We start from the raw sequence: 25,000 nt of genomic DNA, 5'->3' as shown, positions 1-25,000 counted from the left end.
TGTTGACCAGGCTTCAGTTATAATAACATGGATCATGTTGACCAGGCTTCAGTTATAATAACAGATGGATAATGTTGACCAGGCTTCAGTTATAATAACATGGATCATGTTGACCAGGCTTCAGTTATAATAACAGATGGATAATGTTGACCAGGCTTCAGTTAAAATAACATGGATCATGTAGACCAGGCTTCAGTTATTATAACATGGATCATGTAGACCAGGCTTCAGTTATAATAACAGATGGATCATGTTGACCAGGCTTCAGTTATAATAACATGGATCATGTTGACCAGGCTTCAGTTATAATAACATGGATCATGTAGACCAGGCTTCAGTTATAATAACATGGATCATGTTGACCAGGCTTCAGTTATAATAACAGATGGATCATGTAGACCAGGCTTCAGTTATAATAACAGATGGATCGTGTTGACCAGGCTTCAGTTATAATAACATGGATCATGTTGACCAGGCTTCAGTTATAATAACATGGATCATGTTGACCAGGCTTCAGTTATAATAACATGGATCATGTAGACCAGGCTTCAGTTATAATAACATGGATCATGTTGACCAGGCTTCAGTTATAATAACAGATGGATCATGTAGACCAGGCTTCAGTTATAATAACAGATGGATCATGTAGACCAGGCTTCAGTTATAATAACATGGATCATGTTGACCAGGCTTCAGTTATAAACTTTGGTAGAGGAGCGTCTAGGCATTGAAGAAAGCCGTACCATAAAAAAAGCAATTGAATTTAGTTTTATTTTAGTTTTTTCCCAATGTCTGATATGAACAATTTCACTACTATCTCAAATCCCAGGTCACTGAATTGTATTATTTACCTCAAATCAAAGATTCAAACATTGTGCGTGTTTGTTTTCAGAACAGTATATCTGTTACCTTTTCATTTAAATTGACTGACTGACTGACTGACTGATTTATGGACTGATTGATGATTGATGGACTGACTGACTGACTGATTGACTGATTGATGATTGATGGACTGACTGACTGATTGATTGATTGATGAATGATGGACTGACTGACTGATTGATTGATTGATGAATGATGGACTGACTGACTGACTGACTGACTGACTGACTGACTGACTGACTGACTGACTGACTGATTGATGGACTGACTGACTGACTGACGGACGGACTGATTGATGATTGATGGACTGACTGACTGATTGATTGATGATCGATGGACTGACTGACTGACTGATTGATGGACTGATTGATGATTGATGGACTTACTGACTGATGGACTGATTGATGATTGATGGACTGACTGACTGATTGATTGATTGATGAATGATGGACTGACTGACTGACTGATTGATGGACTGATTGATGATTGATGGACTGACTGACTGACTGAAGGACTGATTGATGATTGATGGACTGACTGACTGACTGACTGACTGACTGACTGACTGATTGATGGACTGACTGATGATTGATGGACTGACTGACTGATGGACTGACTGACTGATTGATTGATGAATGATGGACTGACTGACTGACTGATTGATTGATGAATGATGGACTGACTGACTGATTGATGGACTGACTGATGATTGATGGACTGACTGACTGATGGACTGACTGACTGATTGATTGATGAATGATGGACTGACTGACTGACTGATTGATGGACTGATTGATGATTGATGGACTGACTGACTGATTGATGGACTGATTGATGATTGATGGACTGACTGACTGATTGATGGACTGATTGATGATTGATGGACTGACTGACTGACTGATTGATTGATGAATGATGGACTGACTGACTGATTGATTGATTGATGAATGATGGACTGACTGACTGACTGATTGATTGATGAATGATGGACTGACTGACTGATTGATTGATTGATGATTGATGGACTGACTGACTGACTGATTGATTGATGATTGATGGACTGACTGACTGACTGATTGATGAATGATGGACTGACTGACTGATTGATTGATTGATGAATGATGGACTGACTGACTGACTGATTGATTGATGAATGATGGACTGACTGACTGATTGATTGATTGACTGATGAATGATGTATTAATGAATTGCACACCTCAAATCTCTGGTTCTGGACCTTCTTGCCCTTCTTGTTCCAGACTATGTTGGGCGGAGGGTCTCCAGTGGCCTGACAGACGAAGGAGGCAACCCCTCCCTGCACCCCGGTCTGGTCCTCTGGGGTCCGTGTGAACTTTGGTGGCGCTGGAGAAGAAGGAAAAACACAACGACACAACAGGGTTAGAAGGAGATAAACAACAACAACAACGACAACATCAACAACATCCTCATCAACAACATCAACAACAACAACATCAACAACAACAACATCAACAACAACAACATCAACAACATCCTCATCAACAACAACAACAACGTCAACAACAACAACAACATCAACAACAACAACAACATCAACAACAACAACATCAACAACAATAACAGGGTTAGGTTAGAGACACAACAACATCAATAACAACAACATCAACAACAACAACAGGGTTAGGTTAGAGACAAAACAACATCAACAACAACAACATCAACAACATCCTCTTCAACAACAACAATAGGGGATGTAGTGTGTGGTAAATGATCTGGGGTCAGGTGTGTAAAGAAAGGAAGGGGAGTGGAAGGGAGGGGGGAGGGAGAGAAGGAGAGAGAGAGATACCGCTGTACACAGAGCTGAGAGAAGGAGAGAGAGATACCGCTGTACACAGAGCTGAGAGAAGGAGAGAGAGATACCGCTGTACACAGAGCTGAGAGAAGGAGAGAGAGATACCGCTGTACACAGAGCTGAGAGAATGAGAGAGAGATACCGCTGTACACAGAGCTGAGAGAAGGAGAGAGAGATACCGCTGTACACAGAGCTGAGAGAAGGAGAGAGAGATACCGCTGTACACAGAGCTGAGAGAAGGAGAGAGAGATACCGCTGTACACAGAGCTGAGAGAAGGAGAGAGAGATACTGCTGTACACAGAGCTGAGAGAAGGAGAGAGAGATACCGCTGTACACAGAGCTGAGAGAATGAGAGAGAGATACCGCTGTACACAGAGCTGAGAGAAGGAGAGAGAGATACCGCTGTACACAGAGCTGAGAGAAGGAGAGAGAGATACTGCTGTACACAGAGCTGAGAGAAGGAGAGAGAGATACCGCTGTACACAGAGCTGAGAGAATGAGAGAGAGATACCGCTGTACACAGAGCTGAGAGAAGGAGAGAGAGATACCGCTGTACACAGAGCTGAGAGAAGGAGAGAGAGATACTGCTGTACACAGAGCTGAGAGAAGGAGAGAGAGATACCGCTGTACACAGAGCTGAGAGAAGGAGAGAGAGATACCGCTGTACACAGAGCTGAGAGAATGAGAGAGAGATACCGCTGTACACAGAGCTGAGAGAAGGAGAGAGAGATACCGCTGTACACAGAGCTGAGAGAAGGAGAGAGAGATACTGCTGTACACAGAGCTGAGAGAAGAGAGAGAGAGATACCGCTGTACACAGAGCTGAGAGAAGGAGAGAGAGATACCGCTGTACACAGAGCTGAGAGAAGGAGAGAGAGATACCGCTGTACACAGAGCTGAGAGAAGGAGAGAGAGATACTGCTGTACACAGAGCTGAGAGAAGAGAGAGAGAGATACCGCTGTACACAGAGCTGAGAGAAGGAGAGAGAGATACCGCTGTACACAGAGCTGAGAGAAGGAGAGAGAGATACCGCTGTACACAGAGCTGAGAGAAGGCGAGAGAGATACTGCTGTACACAGAGCTGAGAGAAGAGAGAGAGAGATACCGCTGTACACAGAGCTGAGAGAAGGAGAGAGAGATACTGCTGTACACAGAGCTGAGAGAAGGAGAGAGAGATACCGCTGTACACAGAGCTGAGAGAAGGAGAGAGAGAGATACCGCTGTACACAGAGCTGAGAGAAGAGAGAGAGAGATACCGCTGTACACAGAGCTGAGAGAAGGAGAGAGAGATACTGCTGTACACAGAGCTGAGAGAAGGAGAGAGAGATACCGCTGTACACAGAGCTGAGAGAAGGAGAGAGAGATACCGCTGTACACAGAGCTGAGAGAAGGAGAGAGAGATACCGCTGTACACAGAGCTGAGAGAAGGAGAGAGAGATACCGCTGTACACAGAGCTGAGAGAAGGAGAGAGAGATACCGCTGTACACAGAGCTGAGAGAAGGAGAGAGAGATACTGCTGTACACAGAGCTGAGAGAAGAGAGAGAGAGATACTGCTGTACACAGAGCTGAGAGAAGGAGAGAGAGATACCGCTGTACACAGAGCTGAGAGAAGGAGAGAGAGATACCGCTGTACACAGAGCTGAGAGAAGGAGAGAGAGATACCGCTGTACACAGAGCTGAGAGAAGGAGAGAGAGATACTGCTGTACACAGAGCTGAGAGAAGAGAGAGAGAGATACCGCTGTACACAGAGCTGAGAGAAGGAGAGAGAGATACCGCTGTACACAGAGCTGAGAGAAGGAGAGAGAGATACCGCTGTACACAGAGCTGAGAGAAGGAGAGAGAGATACTGCTGTACACAGAGCTGAGAGAAGAGAGAGAGAGATACTGCTGTACACAGAGCTGAGAGAAGGAGAGAGAGATACCGCTGTACACAGAGCTGAGAGAAGGAGAGAGAGATACCGCTGTACACAGAGCTGAGAGAAGAGAGAGAGAGAGATACCGCTGTACACAGAGCTGAGAGAAGGAGAGAGAGATACTGCTGTACACAGAGCTGAGAGAAGGAGAGAGAGATACCGCTGTACACAGAGCTGAGAGAAGGAGAGAGAGATACCGCTGTACACAGAGCTGAGAGAAGGAGAGAGAGATACCGCTGTACACAGAGCTGAGAGAAGGAGAGAGAGATACTGCTGTACACAGAGCTGAGAGAAGGAGAGAGATACCGCTGTACACAGAGCTGAGAGAAGGAGAGAGAGATACCGCTGTACACAGAGCTGAGAGAAGGAGAGAGAGATACCGCTGTACACAGAGCTGAGAGAAGGAGAGAGAGATACCGCTGTACACAGAGCTGAGAGAATGAGAGAGAGATACCGCTGTACACAGAGCTGAGAGAAGGAGAGAGAGATACCGCTGTACACAGAGCTGAGAGAAGGAGAGAGAGATACTGCTGTACACAGAGCTGAGAGAAGGAGAGAGAGATACCGCTGTACACAGAGCTGAGAGAATGAGAGAGAGATACCGCTGTACACAGAGCTGAGAGAAGGAGAGAGAGATACCGCTGTACACAGAGCTGAGAGAAGGAGAGAGAGATACTGCTGTACACAGAGCTGAGAGAAGGAGAGAGAGATACCGCTGTACACAGAGCTGAGAGAAGGAGAGAGAGATACCGCTGTACACAGAGCTGAGAGAATGAGAGAGAGATACCGCTGTACACAGAGCTGAGAGAAGGAGAGAGAGATACCGCTGTACACAGAGCTGAGAGAAGGAGAGAGAGATACTGCTGTACACAGAGCTGAGAGAAGAGAGAGAGAGATACCGCTGTACACAGAGCTGAGAGAAGGAGAGAGAGATACCGCTGTACACAGAGCTGAGAGAAGGAGAGAGAGATACCGCTGTACACAGAGCTGAGAGAAGGAGAGAGAGATACTGCTGTACACAGAGCTGAGAGAAGAGAGAGAGAGATACCGCTGTACACAGAGCTGAGAGAAGGAGAGAGAGATACCGCTGTACACAGAGCTGAGAGAAGGAGAGAGAGATACCGCTGTACACAGAGCTGAGAGAAGGCGAGAGAGATACTGCTGTACACAGAGCTGAGAGAAGAGAGAGAGAGATACCGCTGTACACAGAGCTGAGAGAAGGAGAGAGAGATACTGCTGTACACAGAGCTGAGAGAAGGAGAGAGAGATACCGCTGTACACAGAGCTGAGAGAAGGAGAGAGAGAGATACCGCTGTACACAGAGCTGAGAGAAGAGAGAGAGAGATACCGCTGTACACAGAGCTGAGAGAAGGAGAGAGAGATACTGCTGTACACAGAGCTGAGAGAAGGAGAGAGAGATACCGCTGTACACAGAGCTGAGAGAAGGAGAGAGAGATACCGCTGTACACAGAGCTGAGAGAAGGAGAGAGAGATACCGCTGTACACAGAGCTGAGAGAAGGAGAGAGAGATACCGCTGTACACAGAGCTGAGAGAAGGAGAGAGAGATACCGCTGTACACAGAGCTGAGAGAAGGAGAGAGAGATACTGCTGTACACAGAGCTGAGAGAAGAGAGAGAGAGATACTGCTGTACACAGAGCTGAGAGAAGGAGAGAGAGATACCGCTGTACACAGAGCTGAGAGAAGGAGAGAGAGATACCGCTGTACACAGAGCTGAGAGAAGGAGAGAGAGATACCGCTGTACACAGAGCTGAGAGAAGGAGAGAGAGATACTGCTGTACACAGAGCTGAGAGAAGAGAGAGAGAGATACCGCTGTACACAGAGCTGAGAGAAGGAGAGAGAGATACCGCTGTACACAGAGCTGAGAGAAGGAGAGAGAGATACCGCTGTACACAGAGCTGAGAGAAGGAGAGAGAGATACTGCTGTACACAGAGCTGAGAGAAGAGAGAGAGAGATACTGCTGTACACAGAGCTGAGAGAAGGAGAGAGAGATACCGCTGTACACAGAGCTGAGAGAAGGAGAGAGAGATACCGCTGTACACAGAGCTGAGAGAAGAGAGAGAGAGAGATACCGCTGTACACAGAGCTGAGAGAAGGAGAGAGAGATACTGCTGTACACAGAGCTGAGAGAAGGAGAGAGAGATACCGCTGTACACAGAGCTGAGAGAAGGAGAGAGAGATACCGCTGTACACAGAGCTGAGAGAAGGAGAGAGAGATACCGCTGTACACAGAGCTGAGAGAAGGAGAGAGAGATACTGCTGTACACAGAGCTGAGAGAAGGAGAGAGATACCGCTGTACACAGAGCTGAGAGAAGGAGAGAGAGATACCGCTGTACACAGAGCTGAGAGAAGGAGAGAGAGATACCGCTGTACACAGAGCTGAGAGAAGGAGAGAGAGATACCGCTGTACACAGAGCTGAGAGAAGGAGAGAGAGATACCGCTGTACACAGAGCTGAGAGAAGGAGAGAGAGATACCGCTGTACACAGAGCTGAGAGAAGGAGAGAGAGATACCGCTGTACACAGAGCTGAGAGAAGGAGAGAGAGATACCGCTGTACACAGAGCTGAGAGAAGGAGAGAGAGATACTGCTGTACACAGAGCTGAGAGAAGGAGAGAGATACCGCTGTACACAGAGCTGAGAGAAGGAGAGAGAGATACCGCTGTACACAGAGCTGAGAGAAGGAGAGAGAGATACCGCTGTACACAGAGCTGAGAGAAGGAGAGAGAGATACCGCTGTACACAGTGTGTGGAGGGATGTGCATGTCTGTTGGGTGTCTGATTTGTGTGTGTATTTTGTTCGTTCCAATGTTGTGTGTGTGTGTGTATTCTGTGTGTGTGTGTGTGTGCTGTGTGTGTATTCTGTGTGTGTGTGCTTTGCGTGTGTGTGTGCTGTGTGTGTATTCTGTGTGTGTGTGCTTTGCGTGTGTGTGTGCTGTGTGTGTATTCCGTGTGTGTGTGTTTTGCGTGTGTGTGTGCTGTGTGTGTATTCTGTGTGTGTGTGCTTTGCGTGTGTGTGTGCTGTGTGTGTATTCTGTGTGTGTGTGCTTTGCGTGTGTGTGTGCTGTGTGTGTATTCTGTGTGTGTGTGCTTTGCGTGTGTGTGTGCTGTGTGTGTATTCCGTGTGTGTGTGCTTTGCGTGTGTGTGTGCTGTGTGTGTGTGCTGTGTGTGTATTCCGTGTGTGTACCATGTTGTTCCTCTGTCCCCATATCAGAAAAGGAGCTTAATATGAGTTTTTTTCTCGGTCATAAAGGATTTATAAAGACTTACTCCTGACGCGCACACTAATACCAGGCCTTTCTATCGTTGTTACCGATATCATAACCCCCCCCCCCACACACACACACACACACACACACACACACACACACACACACACACACACACACACACACACACACACGGTCCAACAGCACTGTGGATTGGGACATGACATGAAAGATTCCGGCGGTCGTGCGTCAGTCACGGAAGGCAGGATCGTCAGCGAGAGCTCTGGTTAATGGTGTTCCCATTCCGACCCAGCAGAAAATCCCTACTTAAGGGCTTACAGACCGCCTGGCCGACAAAGAGAAAGAAATTGCTTTTTGCCATGTAAAAGAAGAGGGAGAGGGAGAGGGAGAGAGGGAGAGAGAGAGAGAGAGAGAGAGAGAGACAAAGAAAGCGAGAGAGTGAGAGAGAGGGAGAGGAGAGAGAGGGAGAAAGAGAGGGAGAGGAGAGAGAGGGAGAGAGAGAGGGAGAAAGAGAGAGAGAGAGAGGAGAGAAACAGACAGACAGTAGGAAAGGTTGAAGAGGGAGAGAGTGAGAGAGTTAGTGGGACAGGGAGAAGGGAAAGGAGAGAGAGAGAGGAGATGGTGATGAAGGATATAGAGAGAGGAAGAGGAGAGAGAACTGACAAACCAGCGGTAATACCAAATATGGACAATGCGTTCCGAGCTACCCCCTCACCTTCCTCACTACGAGACCTGAATGCAGTGCGTGCATCTCTGTCTGTGAGGAGCGGGGGAATCTCTGCTTTATTCTGTGTACTAATCTCTCAACCACAAAACAAATGAAAAGTGTAAAGCCAGGGTTCTGACGTCTGTCTGTCTGTCTGTCTGTCTGTCTGTCTGTCTGTCTGTCTGTCTGTCTGTCTGTCTGTCTGTCTGTCTGTCTGTCTGTCTGTCTGTCTGTCTGTCTGTCTGTCTGTCTGTCTGTCTGTCTGTCTGTCTGTCTGTCTGTCTGTCTGTCTCTCTCCTCTCTCTCTCTCTCTCTCTCTCCCCCATTCTCTATCCATCTCCATCACTCTAGCATCCATCCCCACCTTCTCTATCTCCATCACTCTTTTCCTCTTGTCAATCTATGCCCTAATTCTGTCTTTATATTTGTCTTTTCCTCTCATCTCTAGTTTTTATATTTTATTTTTTCAATTTAAAGTTTAATAAAGATTTCTTGTTTTTCAATCCACAAAGGTTTTAGATTTTTGACCTATTCTGTCTCGCTCTTCTCCACCATTTGTATTTGTATTGATTATGCCAAGGCAGCAGTGTCACGTCCTGACCAGTAAAAGGGGTTATTTGTTATTGTAGTTTGGTCAGGACGTGGCAGGGGGTGTTTGTTTTGTGTGTTTCGGGGTTTTTGGTTTATGTTCTACGTTTTCTTTTCTATGTGGGTTTTCTAGTTTTTCTATTTCTATGTTAGTTTTGGGAATGACCTCCAATTAGATCTAATGTTTTCTATTTCTATGTGGGTTTTCTAGTTTTTCTATTTCTATGTTAGTTTTGGGAACGACCTCCAATAACCCCCTTGCCACGCCCTGACGAAACTACAATAACAAATAACATATTTTACTGGTCAGGACGTGACAAGCAGCTACTCTTCCTGGGGTTTATTATGGATCCCCATTAGTTCCTGCCAAGGCAGCAGCTACTCTTCCTGGGGTTTATTATGGATCCCCATTAGTTCCTGCCAAGGCAGCAGCTACTCTTCCTGGGGTTTATTATGGATCCCCATTCGTTCCTGCCAAGGCAGCAGCTACATTAGTTCCTGCCAAGGCAGCAGCTACTCTTCCTGGGGTTTATTATGGATCCCCATTAGTTCCTGCCAAGGCAGCAGCTACTCTTCCTGGGGTTTATTATGGATCCCCATTAGTTCCTGCCAAGGCAGCAGCTACTCTTCCTGGGGTTTATTATGGATCCCCATTAGTTCCTGCCAAGGCAGCAGCTACTCTTCCTGGGGTTTATTATGGATCCCCATTAGTTCCTGCCAAGGCAGCAGCTACTCTTCCTGGGGTTTATTATGGATCCCCGTTAGTTCCTGCCAAGGCAGCAGCTACTCTTCCTGGGGTTTATTATGGATCCTCATTACTTCCTGTCTATTATGACAGCTTCCTCTTTTTGTTCAGTTTAGTCACATGATTTCTCAATTTGCAGTACGTTTGCCAATCGATTGTGCAGCCAGACTTATTTGCCATTTATTTTGCCTCATCCCTCTCAACCATACCATTTATTTCAATTCCTCATCAATCCACTGGGATTTAACAGTTTTTACTGTATTTTTCGTAATGGGTGCTTATTAGTAACTGGGATAAGAAATGTCATAAATGTGTCAGGTGCAACGTCTGTTTGCTTCTCATTACACACCACAGACCAACAAATATTCTTTACATCAACATAGGAATCACAAAAAAAAATGTATTGGATGACCTCTCATACACTATATTAGGCCCAGCCTTTGGAACTTTGGTTTTCCTAGATATGGCTGCTGTATCATGATCATTACATTCAATGGATCTGGATTCTGCTTTCAAGCACATTTCTGCAAAATTATTAAAGATGTGATCAATACATGTTGATGATTACATTCCTATTCTGTCAGTAACTGCTAGGTTGATTGATAATCTGAACCAGGTTACATGTACCCCTCTTTTCTCCCCATCACTCCGTTTCTCTCCCCCTCTAGACACATGCAATCTTCCTCCCCCTTCTCCGTCCCTTTGTGACCCTCTCTGCCCTTTCTTCCCCTCCTCCTTTCTCTCCACCTCTCATCCTCCCCTTCTCTCTCAGGGTGAGACTTAATGAGAGGGGAGCTCCCTCCCGTATGCTCCATACAATCTCTCTCTCTTCCTTCTCTCTCTACTTCTGAGAAGAGGAGCTTCTGTATGCTCCACACTTTCTCTCTCTCTGCACCCCAATCTCTCTATCTGCATTTTATCTCTCCCTCTCTCTCTACCTGCATTTTATCTCTCCCTCTCTCTCTACCTGCATTTTATCTCTCCCTCTCTCTCTATCTGCATTTTATCTCTCCCTCTCTCTGTATCTCATGTGCATCTCTCCCTCTCTCTGGATCTCATGTGCATCTCTCCCTCTCTCTCTCTCTCTCTCTCTCTCTCTCTCTCTCCCCAGGAGGGTAGGAAAGGACAGAGAGATAGTGAGTGAGAGAGAGAGCTTAGGTTCTGTATCTCCTAACCCTAGAAGATAACAACAGAGAATAGACAGAACAAAATGAGATGAGAGGTCCTTAGTGTTTGGACATTACACAGACTTAGAGTGTTAGAACAGACAGGTCGTTAGGGAAAGAGCCTTCAGACAGCATCTCTACACGTCATTTATCACTGGGCTTTACTAGTGGGAAAGAGCCTTCAGACAGTATCTCTACACGTCATTTATCACTGGGCTTTACTAGTGGGAAAGAGCCTTCAGACAGTATCTCTACACATCATTTATCACTGGGCTTTACTAGTGGGAAAGAGCCTTCAGACAGCATCTCTACACGTCATTTATCACTGGGCTTTACTAGTGGGAAAGAGCCTTCAGACAGTATCTCTACACGTCATTTATCACTGGGCTTTACTAGTGGGAAAGAGCCTTCAGACAGTATCTCTACACGTCATTTATCACTGGGCTTTACTAGTGGGAACGAGCCTTCAGACAGCATCTCTACACGTCATTTATCACTGGGCTTTACTAGTGGGAAAGAGCCTTCAGACAGCATCTCTACACGTCATTTATCACTGGGCTTTACTAGTGGGAAAGAGCCTTCAGACAGTATCTCTACACGTCATTTATCACTGGGCTTTACTAGTGGGAAAGAGCCTTCAGACAGTATCTCTACACATCATTTATCACTGGGCTTTACTAGTGGGAAAGAGCCTTCAGACAGTATCTCTACACGTCATTTATCACTGGGCTTTACTAGTAGGAAAGAGCCTTCAGACAGCATCTCTACACGTCATTTATCACTGGGCTTTACTAGTGGGAAAGAGCCTTCAGACAGTATCTCTACACGTCATTTATCACTGGGCTTTACTAGTGGGAAAGAGCCTTCAGACAGCATCTCTACACGTCATTTATCACTGGGCTTTACTAGTGGGAAAGAGCCTTCAGACAGCATCTCTACACGTCATTTATCACTGGGCTTTACTAGTGGGAAAGAGCCTTCAGACAGTATCTCTACACGTCATTTATCACTGGGCTTTACTAGTGGGAAAGAGCCTTCAGACAGCATCTCTACACGTCATTTATCACTGGGCTTTACTAGTGGGAAAGAGCCTTCAGACAGCATCTCTACACGTCATTTATCACTGGGCTTTACTAGTGGGAAAGAGCCTTCAGACAGCATCTCTACACGTCATTTATCACTGGGCTTTACTAGTGGGAAAGAGCCTTCAGACAGCATCTCTACACGTCATTTATCACTGGGCTTTACTAGTGGGAAAGGGCCTTCAGACAGTATCTCTACACGTCATTTATCACTGGGCTTTACTAGTGGGAAAGAGCCTTCAGACAGTATCTCTACACGTCATTTATCACTGGGCTTTACTAGTGGGAAAGAGCCTTCAGACAGTATCTCTACACATCATTTATCACTGGGCTTTACTAGTGGGAAAGAGCCTTCAGACAGTATCTCTACACGTCATTTATCACTGGGCTTTACTAGTGGGAAAGGGCCTTCAGACAGTATCTCTACACGTCATTTATCACTGGGCTTTACTAGTGGGAAAGAGCCTTCAGACAGTATCTCTACACGTCATTTATCACTGGGCTTTACTAGTGGGAAAGAGCCTTCAGACAGTATCTCTACACGTCATTTATCACTGGGCTTTACTAGTGGGAACGAGCCTTCAGACAGCATCTCTACACGTCATTTATCACTGGGCTTTACTAGTGGGAAAGAGCCTTCAGACAGCATCTCTACACGTCATTTATCACTGGGCTTTACTAGTGGGAAAGAGCCTTCAGACAGTATCTCTACACGTCATTTATCACTGGGCTTTACTAGTGGGAAAGAGCCTTCAGACAGTATCTCTACACATCATTTATCACTGGGCTTTACTAGTGGGAAAGAGCCTTCAGACAGTATCTCTACACATCATTTATCACTGGGCTTTACTAGTGGGAAAGAGCCTTCAGACAGCATCTCTACACGTCATTTATCACTGGGCTTTACTAGTGGGAAAGAGCCTTCAGACAGCATCTCTACACGTCATTTATCACTGGGCTTTACTAGTGGGAAAGAGCCTTCAGACAGCATCTCTACACGTCATTTATCACTGGGCTTTACTAGTGGGAAAGAGCCTTCAGACAGTATCTCTACACGTCATTTATCACTGGGCTTTACTAGTGGGAAAGAGCCTTCAGACAGCATCTCTACACGTCATTTATCACTGGGCTTTACTAGTGGGAAAGAGCCTTCAGACAGCATCTCTACACGTCATTTATCACTGGGCTTTACTAGTGGGAAAGAGCCTTCAGACAGCATCTCTACACGTCATTTATCACTGGGCTTTACTAGTGGGAAAGAGCCTTCAGACAGTATCTCTACACGTCATTTATCACTGGGCTTTACTAGTGGGAAAGAGCCTTCAGACAGTATCTCTACACATCATTTATCACTGGGCTTTACTAGTGGGAAAGAGCCTTCAGACAGCATCTCTACACGTCATTTATCACTGGGCTTTACTAGTGGGAAAGAGCCTTCAGACAGCATCTCTACACGTCATTTATCACTGGGCTTTACTAGTGGGAAAGAGCCTTCAGACAGTATCTCTACACGTCATTTATCACTGGGCTTTACTAGTGGGAAAGAGCCTTCAGACAGTATCTCTACACGTCATTTATCACTGGGCTTTACTAGTGGGAAAGAGCCTTCAGACAGCATCTCTACACGTCATTTATCACTGGGCTTTACTAGTGGGAAAGAGCCTTCAGACAGCATCTCTACACGTCATTTATCACTGGGCTTTACTAGTGGGAAAGGGCCTTCAGACAGTATCTCTACACGTCATTTATCACTGGGCTTTACTAGTGGGAAAGAGCCTTCAGACAGTATCTCTACACGTCATTTATCACTGGGCTTTACTAGTGGGAAAGGGCCTTCAGACAGTATCTCTACACGTCATTTATCACTGGGCTTTACTAGTGGGAAAGAGCCTTCAGACAGCATCTCTACACGTCATTTATCACTGGGCTTTACTAGTGGGAAAGAGCCTTCAGACAGTATCTCTACACGTCATTTATCACTGGGCTTTACTAGTGGGAAAGAGCCTTCAGACAGTATCTCTACACGTCATTTATCACTGGGCATTCGGGAAAGTCTTGGTGGTTCCAAACTTCTTCCATTTAAGAATGATGGAGGCCACTGTGTTCTTGGGGACCTTCAATGCTGCAAAAATGTTTTGGTACCTTTCCCCAGATCTGTGCCTCGACACAATCCTGTCTCGGAGCTCTACGGACAATTCCTTCAACATCATGGTTTGGTTTCTGCTCTGACATGCACTGTCAACTGTGGGACCTTATATAGACAGGTGTGTGCCTTTCCAAACACGTCCAATCAATTGAATTTATCACAGGTGGACTCCAATCAAGTTGTAGAAACACCAAGGATGATGAATGGAAACAGGATGAAATTGAGTTTAATTTGGAGTCTCATAGCAAAAGGTCTGAATACTTATGTAAATAAGGTATTTCTGTTAAAAAAAAAATTAAAATATATTTGCAAACATTTATAAAAACCCGCTTTTCTCTTTGTCATTATGGGGTATTGTGATGTCATTATGGGGTATTGTGATGTCATTATGGGGTATTGTGATGTCATTATGGGGTATTGTGTGTAGATTGATGAGGAAATGTTTTTACATAATTTTTGGGAGAAAAAGTCAAGGGGTCTGAATACTTTCCGAAATAACTGTACAGTAGTGGGATGTATATTGAATTATAAACTGGGTTGTTCGAGCCCTGAATGCTGACTGCCTGACAGCCGTGGTATATCAGACCATATACCACGGGTGTGACAAAATATGTATTTTTACTGCTCTAATTATGTTGGTAACCAGTTTATTATAGCAATAAGGCACCGCAGGGGGTTTGTGATATATGGCCAATATACCACGGCTAAGGGCTGTATCAAGGCACTCCGCGTTGCGTCGTGCTTAAGAACAGCCCTTAGCCGTGGTATATTGGCCGTATACCACACCCCTTATCATGCATTATTACTTAAGTATACTGCAGTATACTGTATATAGTGGGATGTATACTGTAGTACATTGTATACAGTGGAATGTATTTTGTAGTATACTGCATATAGTGGGATGTATATTGTAGTATAATGCAGTATACTGTATATAGTGGGATGTATAATGTAGTATACTGTGTATAGTGAAATATATATTGTAGTCTACTGTATATAGTGGATGTATATTGTAGTATAATGCAGTACAGTGGGATGTATATTGTAGTATAATACAGTATACTGTATATAGTGCAATCTACATAACATAAGAGAGAGAGAAAGAGACAGAGAGAGCGACAGAGAGAGACAGAGAGAGAGAGAGAGAGAGAGAGAGAGAGAGAGAGAGAGAGAGAGAGAGAGAGAGAGAGAGAGACACACACACACACACACACACACACACACACACACACACACACACACACACACACACACACACACACACACACACACACATAGAAATGATCATTTTCAATATGAGCACAGAGTCATGTTGGACACATTGAGAAATGAGGCCAATCCCAGTGTTTGGCCCAGTCCAGTTCTACTGATCTACTATGGGCACACGCCTTGCTTCAGACAACACATAACTTAAACCACATCAGCCTCAAACAAGGCAAACTAGGAGCAAAATTAACAACTAATGAGATTCCTAATCATATTGGATCCACCTCAAACTATGGTTGAGATGAGATCCCATCAACACCTTCGCTACTTGAACAACTGTTATGTAGTCTACATAGTGTTATACTCTATGTATCTCTATGGTGTCATTTGACCAGGTATCCCTTGTAAAATAAAGCATAAATATTCATATAAATAAACTGTTTTGTATTCATCTACAACAGATCTGTTTCTGCTTCCAGCACAATTATTTCCATCCATTTCCCATCCATTGTCTTGAAAGCCCATCTATCTAGGGACACACAGCTACTCTCCGGTAGAATACGCCAAGTAGCAGTTCAACAGTGACATCCAACATCTAACGATTCGATAACACCTAAAATATGAAGAAAAAAAACAAAAACGCACATTGCTTCCGCCAATTCTCCCGTCTGTCCAATTAGTGTACCACTTAGCGCTTGACGTAGCCTAGTTCTGTAACACCTGAGGTTTGGTCCGTGTTGAATTAATCAGAGTTAATTTGTTAGAAACAAGAAAAAAGGGGGCATTAGTTAATCAAATAATGAAATAAAGGCTTCTTTGTACGCAAGCCATCATTACTAACACATGGGTTAGCCGTTGGCTCCATCGCTTAATAGGTCAGACTCAGGCTTCCCTATTCAACTGAATGTTTTTCTTCCTTCAGCGTTAGTCAGGGCCAATTACTTTCGGGTGGGTGCACACGCTAAGCTAAAGCTAAGCTAACGCTAACCGGGCCCGTATTACTCACGGATGGGTGCACACGCTAAGCTAATGCTAAGCTAACGCTAAGTCATGTTGCATTAGTTTGCGGATTGGAGCACTGCAATGCTAATCGCTAATAGCTTCCTCCTGCTGCCTCTCAGGGCAGAAAGGGCTAGTTGAGCAGGCAGAGAACAGATAGAACCCAGAGAGAGTTTCACATCCCCGTGGCCTACACCACACTAGCTGTTATATAGCTACAGTAGGCTTGCATCACAAATGACACCCTATTTCTTACTACTCTATGGGCGCTGGTCAAAAGTAGTGCACTATATAGGGAATAGGGTGCCATTAGGAACGTACACCTACTCTAATCCCCCGTGTTTTTATCATTAGCATTAATGGCTAATGAAGAAAAATCCCCTATTCCAGTATTCAAGTCATTGTGAGGTAATTGTAATCGAAAAGTTCTAGCTCCATTATTACTGCATTCCGAGGGAGAATCTCATGGGCTGCAGTTCACAGGTTCCCAAGCAGAACTAATATCTGTCAAAACAAGAGGCTACGTAGCGTAGGCCAATATCACGTTTTCACGGTTGATCAGGTCCTACTAGTGTAGCTGGAGACTAATTCAGAGGGTTAATCAGGTCCTACTAGTGTAGCTGGAGACTAATTCAGAGGGTTGATCAGGTCCTACTAGTGTAGCTGGAGACTAATTCAGAGGGTTGATCAGGTCCTACTAGTGTAGCTGGAGACTAATTCAGAGGGTTGATCAGGTCCTACTAGTGTAGCTGGAGACTAATTCAGAGGGTTGATCAGGTCCTACTAGTGTAGCTGGAGACTAATTCAGAGGGTTGATCAGGTCCTACTAGTGTAGCTGGAGACTAATTCAGAGGGTTGATCAGGTCCTACTAGTGTAGCTGGAGACTAATTCAGAGGGTTAATCAGGTCCTACTAGTGTAGCTGGAGACTAATTCAGAGGGTTGATCAGGTCCTACTAGTGTAGCTGGAGACTAATTCAGAGGGTTGATCAGGTCCTATTAGTGTAGCTGGAGACTAATTCAGAGGGTTGATCAGGTCCTACTAGTGTAGCTGGAGACTAATTCAGAGGGTTGATCAGGTCCTATTAGTGTAGCTGGAGACTAATTCAGAGGGTTGATCAGGTCCTATTAGTGTAGTTGGAGACTGGAGACTAATTCAAATCAAATCAATTTGTCACATGCGCTGAATACAACAGGTGTAGACCTTACAGTGAAATGCTTACTTACAAGCCCTTAACCAGCAATGCAGTTTTTAAAAAATACACCCAAAAAAGTAAGAGATAAGAATAACAAATAATTAAAGAGCAGCAGTAAATAACAATAGGTGGGCTATATACAGGGGGTACCAGTACAGAGTCAATGTGGAGGCTATATACAGGGGGTACCAGTACAGAGTCAATGTGGAGGCTATATACAGGGGGGTACCGGTACAGAGTCAATGTGGAGGCTATATACAGGGGGGTACCGGTACAGAGTCAATGTGGAGGCTATATACAGGGGGTACCGGTACAGAGATCAATGTGGAGGCTATATACAGGGGGGTACCGGTACAGAGTCAATGTGGAGGCTATATACAGGGGGTACCGGTACAGAGTCAATGTGGAGGCTATATACAGGGGTACCAGTACAGAGTCAATGTGGAGGCTATATACAGGGGTTACCAGTACCGAGTCAATGTGGAGGCTATATACAGGGGGTACCAGTACAGAGTCAATGTGGAGGCTATATACAGGAGGTACCGGTACAGAGTCAATGTGGAGGCTATATACAGGGGTACCAGTACAGAGTCAATGTGGAGGCTATATACAGGGGTACCGGTACAGAGTCAATGTGGAGGCTATATACAGGGGTACCGGTACAGAGTCAATGTGGAGGCTATATACAGGTGGTACCAGTACAGAGTCAATGTGGAGGCTATATACAGGGGGTACCGGTACAGAGTCAATGTGGAGGCTATATACAGGTGGTACCAGTACAGAGTCAATGTGGAGGCTATATACAGGGGGTAGCGGTACAGAGTCAATGTGGAGGCTATATACAGGGGGTAGCGGTACAGAGTCAATGTGTCAATGTGCGGGGGCACCGGTGTCGAGCTAATTGAGGTAATATGTACATGTAGGTTGAGTTATTAAAGTGACTATGCATAGATAATAACAGAGAGAAGCAGCACCGTAGAAGGTGGGGGGGGGGGGAGGGGGGGCAATGTGAATAGTCTGGGTAGCCATTTGACTAGATGTTCAGGAGTCTTATGGCTTCTGGGTAGAATCTGTTTAGAAGCCTCTTGGACCTAGACTTGGCACTCCGGTACCGCTTGCCGTGCGGTAGCAGAGAGAACAGTCTGACTAGGGTGGCTGGAGTCTTTGACCATTGTTGAGCCTTCCTCTGACACCGCCTGGTATAGAGGTCCTGGGTGGCAGGAAGCTTGGCCCCAGTGATGTACTGAGCCGTACGCACTACCTTCTGTAGTGCCTTGAGGTCAGAGGCCGAGCAGTTGCCATACCAGGCAGTGATGCAACCAGTCAGGATGCTCTCGATGGTGCAGCTGTAGAACCTTTTGAGTATCTGAGGACCCATGCCAAATCTTTTCAGTCTCCTGAAGGGTAATAGGGTTTGTCGTGCCCTCTTCATGACTGTCTACAGAGGGTAGTGCGTACGGCTCAGTACATCACTGGTGCCAAGCTTCTCTATACCAGGCGACCTCTATACTAGGCGGTGTCAGAGGAAGACCCCCCCCCCCCCCCCTCCCCCGCCGTTGTTTTTACACTGCTGCTACTTCCTGTTTATTATCTATGCATAGTCCCTTCACCTCTACCTACATGTACATTTACACTGCTGCTACTCCCTGTTTATTATCTATGCATAGTCCCTTCACCTCTACCTACATGTACATTTACACTGCTGCTACTTCCTGTTTATTATCTATGCATAGTCACTTCACCCCTACCTACATGTACATTTACACTGCTGCTACTCCCTGTTTATTATCTATGCATAGTCCCTTCACCTCTACCTACATGTACATTTACACTGCTGCTACTTCCTGTTTATTATCTATGCATAGTCCCTTCACCCCTACCTACATGTACATTTACACTGCTGCTACTCCCTGTTTATTATCTATGCATAGTCACTTCACCCCTACCTACATGTACATTTACACTGCTGCTACTTCCTGTTTATTATCTATGCATAGTCCCTTCACCCCTACCTACATGTACATTTACACTGCTGCTACTTCCTGTTTATTATCTATGCATAGTCCCTTCACCCCTACCTACATGTACATTTACACTGCTGCTACTTCCTGTTTATTATCTATGCATAGTCACTTCACCCCTACCTACATGTACATTTGCACTGCTGCTACTTCCTGTTTATTATCTATGCACTAGGTGCCCTGTCTACAGCCTCACCTACATGTACATTTACACTGCTGCTACTTTTATTAACTGTTTAACTTTAGTCTATTTGGTACATATGTCACTTCACTCTATTTCTTGAACTACATGGTTGATTTACAGGGCTTGTAAGTAATGTTTATTTCTACTGTAAGGTCACTACACCTGTATGTATTCAGTCATTTACACTGCTAAGGTCTACACCTGTTGTATTCAGTATTTCACTGTAAGGTCTACACCTGTTGTATTCAGTATTTCACTGTAAGGTCTACACTTGTTGTATTCAGCATTTCACTGTAAGGTCTACACCTGTTGTATTCAGCATTTCACTGTAAGGTCTACACCTGTTGTATTCAGTATTTCACTGTAAGGTCTACACCTGTTGTATTCAGCATTTCACTGTAAGGTCTACACCTGTTGTATTCAGCATTTCACTGTAAGGTCTACACCTGTTGTATTCAGCATTTCACTGTAAGGTCTACACCTGTTGTATTCAGCATTTCACTGTAAGGTCTACACCTGTTGTATTCAGTATTTCACTGTAAGGTCTACACCTGTTGTATTCAGTATTTCACTGTAAGGTCTACACCTGTTGTATTCAGAATTTCACTGTAAGGTCTACACCTGTTGTATTCAGTATTTCACTGTAAGGTCTACACCTGTTGTATTCAGCATTTCACTGTAAGGTCTACACCTGTTGTATTCAGCATTTCACTGTAAGGTCTACACCTGTTGTATTCAGTATTTCACTGTAAGGTCTACACCTGTTGTATTCGGCGCCGGGACGGCAGGCTGCCTAGTGGTTAGAGTGTTGGACTAGGAACCGAAAGGTTGCAAGATCGAATCCCCGAACTGACATGGTACAAATCTGTCGTTCTGCCCCTGAACAAGGCAGTTAACCCACTGTTCCTAGGCCGTCATTGAAAATAAGAATTTGTTGTTAACTGACCTGCCTAGTAAAATAAAGGTAAAAAAATGTGACAAATAACATTTGATTTGATGATGTATTATGATGGCAGATGTGTGAGAAGTGACCGTGACGACAGGAGAGGCACACCGAGATCAACATACAGCGTTTTGATTACATGCAATCCTCAGATTACACTGTGTGTGTGTGTGTGTGTGTGTGTGTGTGTGTGTGTGTGTGTGTGTGTGTGTGTGTGTGTGTGTGTGTGTGTGTATGCGTGTGTGTGTGTGTATGCGTGTGTGTATGCGTGTGTGCGTGTGTGTGTGTGTGTGTGTATGCGTGTGGGTGCGTGGGTGCGTGTGCATGTGTGTGGGTGTGTGTGATTACATGTCATGAGACTAGCTCTTTGCTTATCCTACAGATGAGATTTGAATCACCCAGAGTTGTTCCTTATCAGGTCACATGATCAAAACAAATGACCTTATGACTCTGACCCTTCATCCCACAGCAGGAAAATAATCCTGCAGCAACAGGAAATGTGAATTATAATAAATAGACAACAAAATGTGGAAAAAGTAAAGGGGTGTGAATCTCTGTTTTGTGCGGGGGCACCGGTTAGCCGAGATAATATACGTAAGCCTTACGAAGCTTTATAAAAGGTGTCATTAAGACTCGTTAGATATAATGTGTCCTTTCAGTTCAATATGCTCTATCAGATGTACTATTAGATGGGTCCTTACCACCAAATGATGACCTTTCTCTTCCCTTTGATATGGTTAAGTAGAAATGGTGCTCCAGGATGGCATTTAAAAGCCTGTTAGATTAAATGAAGTGCCCTTTGAAAGAGACCACATAGAAAATTCAATAAATATTTGTAATATGAATAAAGTGACATTGTGCCTCTGTGTGTTTCTATGAAGATTTGAACCCACTTAAACCCCCACAAAGAAAAATGTCTGCCAAGTCTTCCTCCATCACTGTAAATCCCTAGTTATCTTGTTACTTTCACAAAAAGTCCTTTCTGAAGATGATGAGATTACTGACTTATTTACATCTGTGCTCATTTTTATTAAGGTCAACCCTGTTTACGTGAACTGAACTCTCCTTTTTAATATGATGAAAATATTCCTTTAAAAACATTATTTTTCCAAATACATTTTTACATCTAATAGTCAAATCATCGCAGCGTTAAAGCAGATGAGCTCGTTCTACTCTTTTTAACTCTTTTCTGGTGTTTTGTGGTGAAAAACTGAGAGCGTGTCGAGAATAACAAGTCAACCCTGTTACCCAGAGACAGACAGACTAGAATAACAAGTCAACCCTGTTACCCAGAGACAGACAGACAGACAGACTAGAATAACAAGTCAACTCTGTTACCCAGAGACAGACAGACAGACTAGAATAACAAGTCAACCCTGTTACCCACAGACAGACAGACAGACTAGAATAACAAGTCAACCCTGTTACCCAGAGACAGACAGACAGACTAGAATAACAAGTCAACCCTGTTACCCAGAGACAGACAGACTAGAATAACAAGTCAACTCTGTTACCCACAGACAGACAGACTAGAATAACAAGTCAACTCTGTTACCCAGAGACAGACAGACAGACTAGAATAACAAGTCAACTCTGTTACCCAGAGACAGACAGACTAGAATAACAAGTCAACTCTGTTACCCAGAGACAGACAGACAGACTAGAATAACAAGTCAACCCTGTTACCCACAGACAGACAGACTAGAATAACAAGTCAACCCTGTTACCCAGAGACAGACAGACTAGAATAACAAGTCAACTCTGTTACCCAGAGACAGACAGACAGACTAGAATAACAAGTCAACCCTGTTACCCAGAGACAGACAGACAGACAGACTAGAATAACAAGTCAACCCTGTTACCCAGAGACAGACAGACTAGAATAACAAGTCAACTCTGTTACCCAGAGACAGACAGACAGACTAGAATAACAAGTCAACCCTGTTACCCAGAGACAGACAGACAGACTAGAATAACAAGTCAACCCTGTTACCCAGAGACAGACAGACAGACTAGAATAACAAGTCAACTCTGTTACCCAGAGACAGACAGACTAGAATAACAAGTCAACCCTGTTACCCAGAGACAAACAGACAGACTAGAATAACAAGTCAACCCTGTTACCCAGAGACAGACAGACAGACTAGAATAACAAGTCAACCCTGTTACCCAGAGACAGACAGACTAGAATAACAAGTCAACTCTGTTACCCACAGACAGACAGACAGACAGACTAGAATAACAAGTCAACCCTGTTACCCAGAGACAGACAGACAGACAGACTAGAATAACAAGTCAACCCTGTTACCCAGAGACAGACAGACAGACTAGAATAACAAGTCAACCCTGTTACCCACAGACAGACAGACTAGAATAACAAGTCAACCCTGTTACCCACAGACAGACAGACAGACTAGAATAACAAGTCAACCCTGTTACCCAGAGACAGACAGACAGACAGAATAACAAGTCAACCCTGTTACCCACAGACAGACAGACTAGAATAACAAGTCAACCCTGTTACCCAGAGACAGACAGACAGACAGACTAGAATAACAAGTCAACCCTGTTACCCAGAGACAGACAGACAGACAGACTAGAATAACAAGTCAACCCTGTTACCCACAGACAGACAGACAGACTAGAATAACAAGTCAACCCTGTTACCCAGAGACAGACAGACAGACTAGAATAACAAGTCAACTCTGTTACCCAGAGACAGACAGACAGACTAGAATAACAAGTCAACTCTGTTACCCAGAGACAGACAGACAGACAGACAGACTAGAATAACAAGTCAACTCTGTTACCCAGAGACAGACAGACAGACAGACTAGAATAACAAGTCAACTCTGTTACCCAGAGACAGACAGACAGACTAGAATAACAAGTCAACTCTGTTACCCAGAGACAGACAGGCAGACAGACTAGAATAACAAGTCAACCCTGTTACCCAGAGACAGACAGACAGACAGACTAGAATAACAAGTCAACCCTGTTACCTCTGTCTCTCTCTCTCTGTCTCTCTCTGTCTCTCTCTCTGTCTCTCTCTCTGTCTCTCTCTCTGTCTCTCTCTCTGTCTCTGTCTCTCTCTGTCTCTGTCTCTCTCTGTCTCTCTCTGTCTCTGTCTCTCTCTGTCTCTCTCTGTCTCTCTCTCTCTCGTTGTCTCTCTCTCTGTCTCTCTCTCTGTCTCTCTCTCTGTCTCTGTCTCTGTCTCTGTCTCTCTCTGTCTCTGTCTCTCTCTGTCTCTCTCTGTCTCTCTCTCTCTCGTTGTCTCTCTCTCTGTCTCTCTCTCTGTCTCTCTCTCTGTCTCTGTCTCTCTCTGTCTCTCTCTGTCTCTGTCTCTCTCTGTCTCTCTCTCTGTCTCTCTCTCTGTCTCTCTCTCTGTCTCTGTCTCTCTCTGTCTCTAAAGATCAACATAGGTGGTGTGTGTGACAACCTCCATCTTGGCAGTGATTTCTCCATGGAGCTGAGAAGCTAATTTCCGGCAATTCAATTCTATGCATTTTCCTTAGCTAATGCTGTGTTCTTTTTCTCAAATGTAATAACAAAATCAATACAGTTAAATTCATTGCTTTGGGAATTTTCTCTCTCTCCTTCCCTCTCCTCCCTTCTTCTCCTTCCTCCTCCTCCCTTCCTCTCCTCCCTCTCTCTTAGCCCTGGTCTCTCTCTCTCCTCCCTTCCTCTCCTTCCTCCTCCCTTCCTCTCCTCCCTCTCTCTTAGCCCTGGTCTCTCTCTCTCCTCCCTTCCTCTCTTCCCTCTCTCTTAGCCCTGGTCTCTCTCTCTCCTCCCTTCCTCTCCTTCCTCCTCCTCCCTTCCTCTCTTCCCTCTCTCTTAGCCCTGGTCTCTCTCTCTCCTCCCTTCCTCTCCTTCCTCTTCATCCCTTCCTCTCCTCCCTCTCTCTTAGCCCTGGTCTCTCTCTCTCCTCCCTTCCTCTCCTTCCTCCTCATCCCTTCCTCTCCTCCGTCTCTTTTAGCCCTGGTCTCTCTCTCGCCTCCCTTCTTCTCCCTCCTCCCTCTCCCTTCCTCTCCTCCCTCTCTCTTAGCCCTGGTCTCTCTCTCTCCTCCCTTCCTCTCCTTCCTCCTCCTCCCTTCCTCTCCCCCCTCTCTCTTAGCCCTGGTCTCTCTCTCTCCTC

The 25,000-nt window shown here is 44.9% G+C and overlaps 1 protein-coding gene across 1 annotated transcript in view; it reads right to left on the bottom strand.

Annotated features, from left to right (window-relative positions):
• The window catches only part of LOC106610542 (receptor-type tyrosine-protein phosphatase delta), a 205,096-nt gene that overhangs the window by 138,522 nt on the left and 41,574 nt on the right, over positions 1–25,000 (bottom strand). Inside the window, 1 exon segment of the mRNA XM_082978641.1 lies at positions 2,099–2,244. Coding sequence (XP_082834767.1) covers positions 2,099–2,244 — 146 coding nt within the window.

This window comes from Salmo salar, chromosome 08 (genome assembly GCF_965601325.2).
Source record: "Salmo salar chromosome 08, fSalSal1, whole genome shotgun sequence".
Classification (NCBI taxonomy): Eukaryota; Metazoa; Chordata; class Actinopteri; order Salmoniformes; family Salmonidae; genus Salmo; species Salmo salar.
The sequence above is the reverse complement of the archived record's forward strand: the minus strand, read 5'-3'. Positions and strand labels throughout refer to the sequence as shown.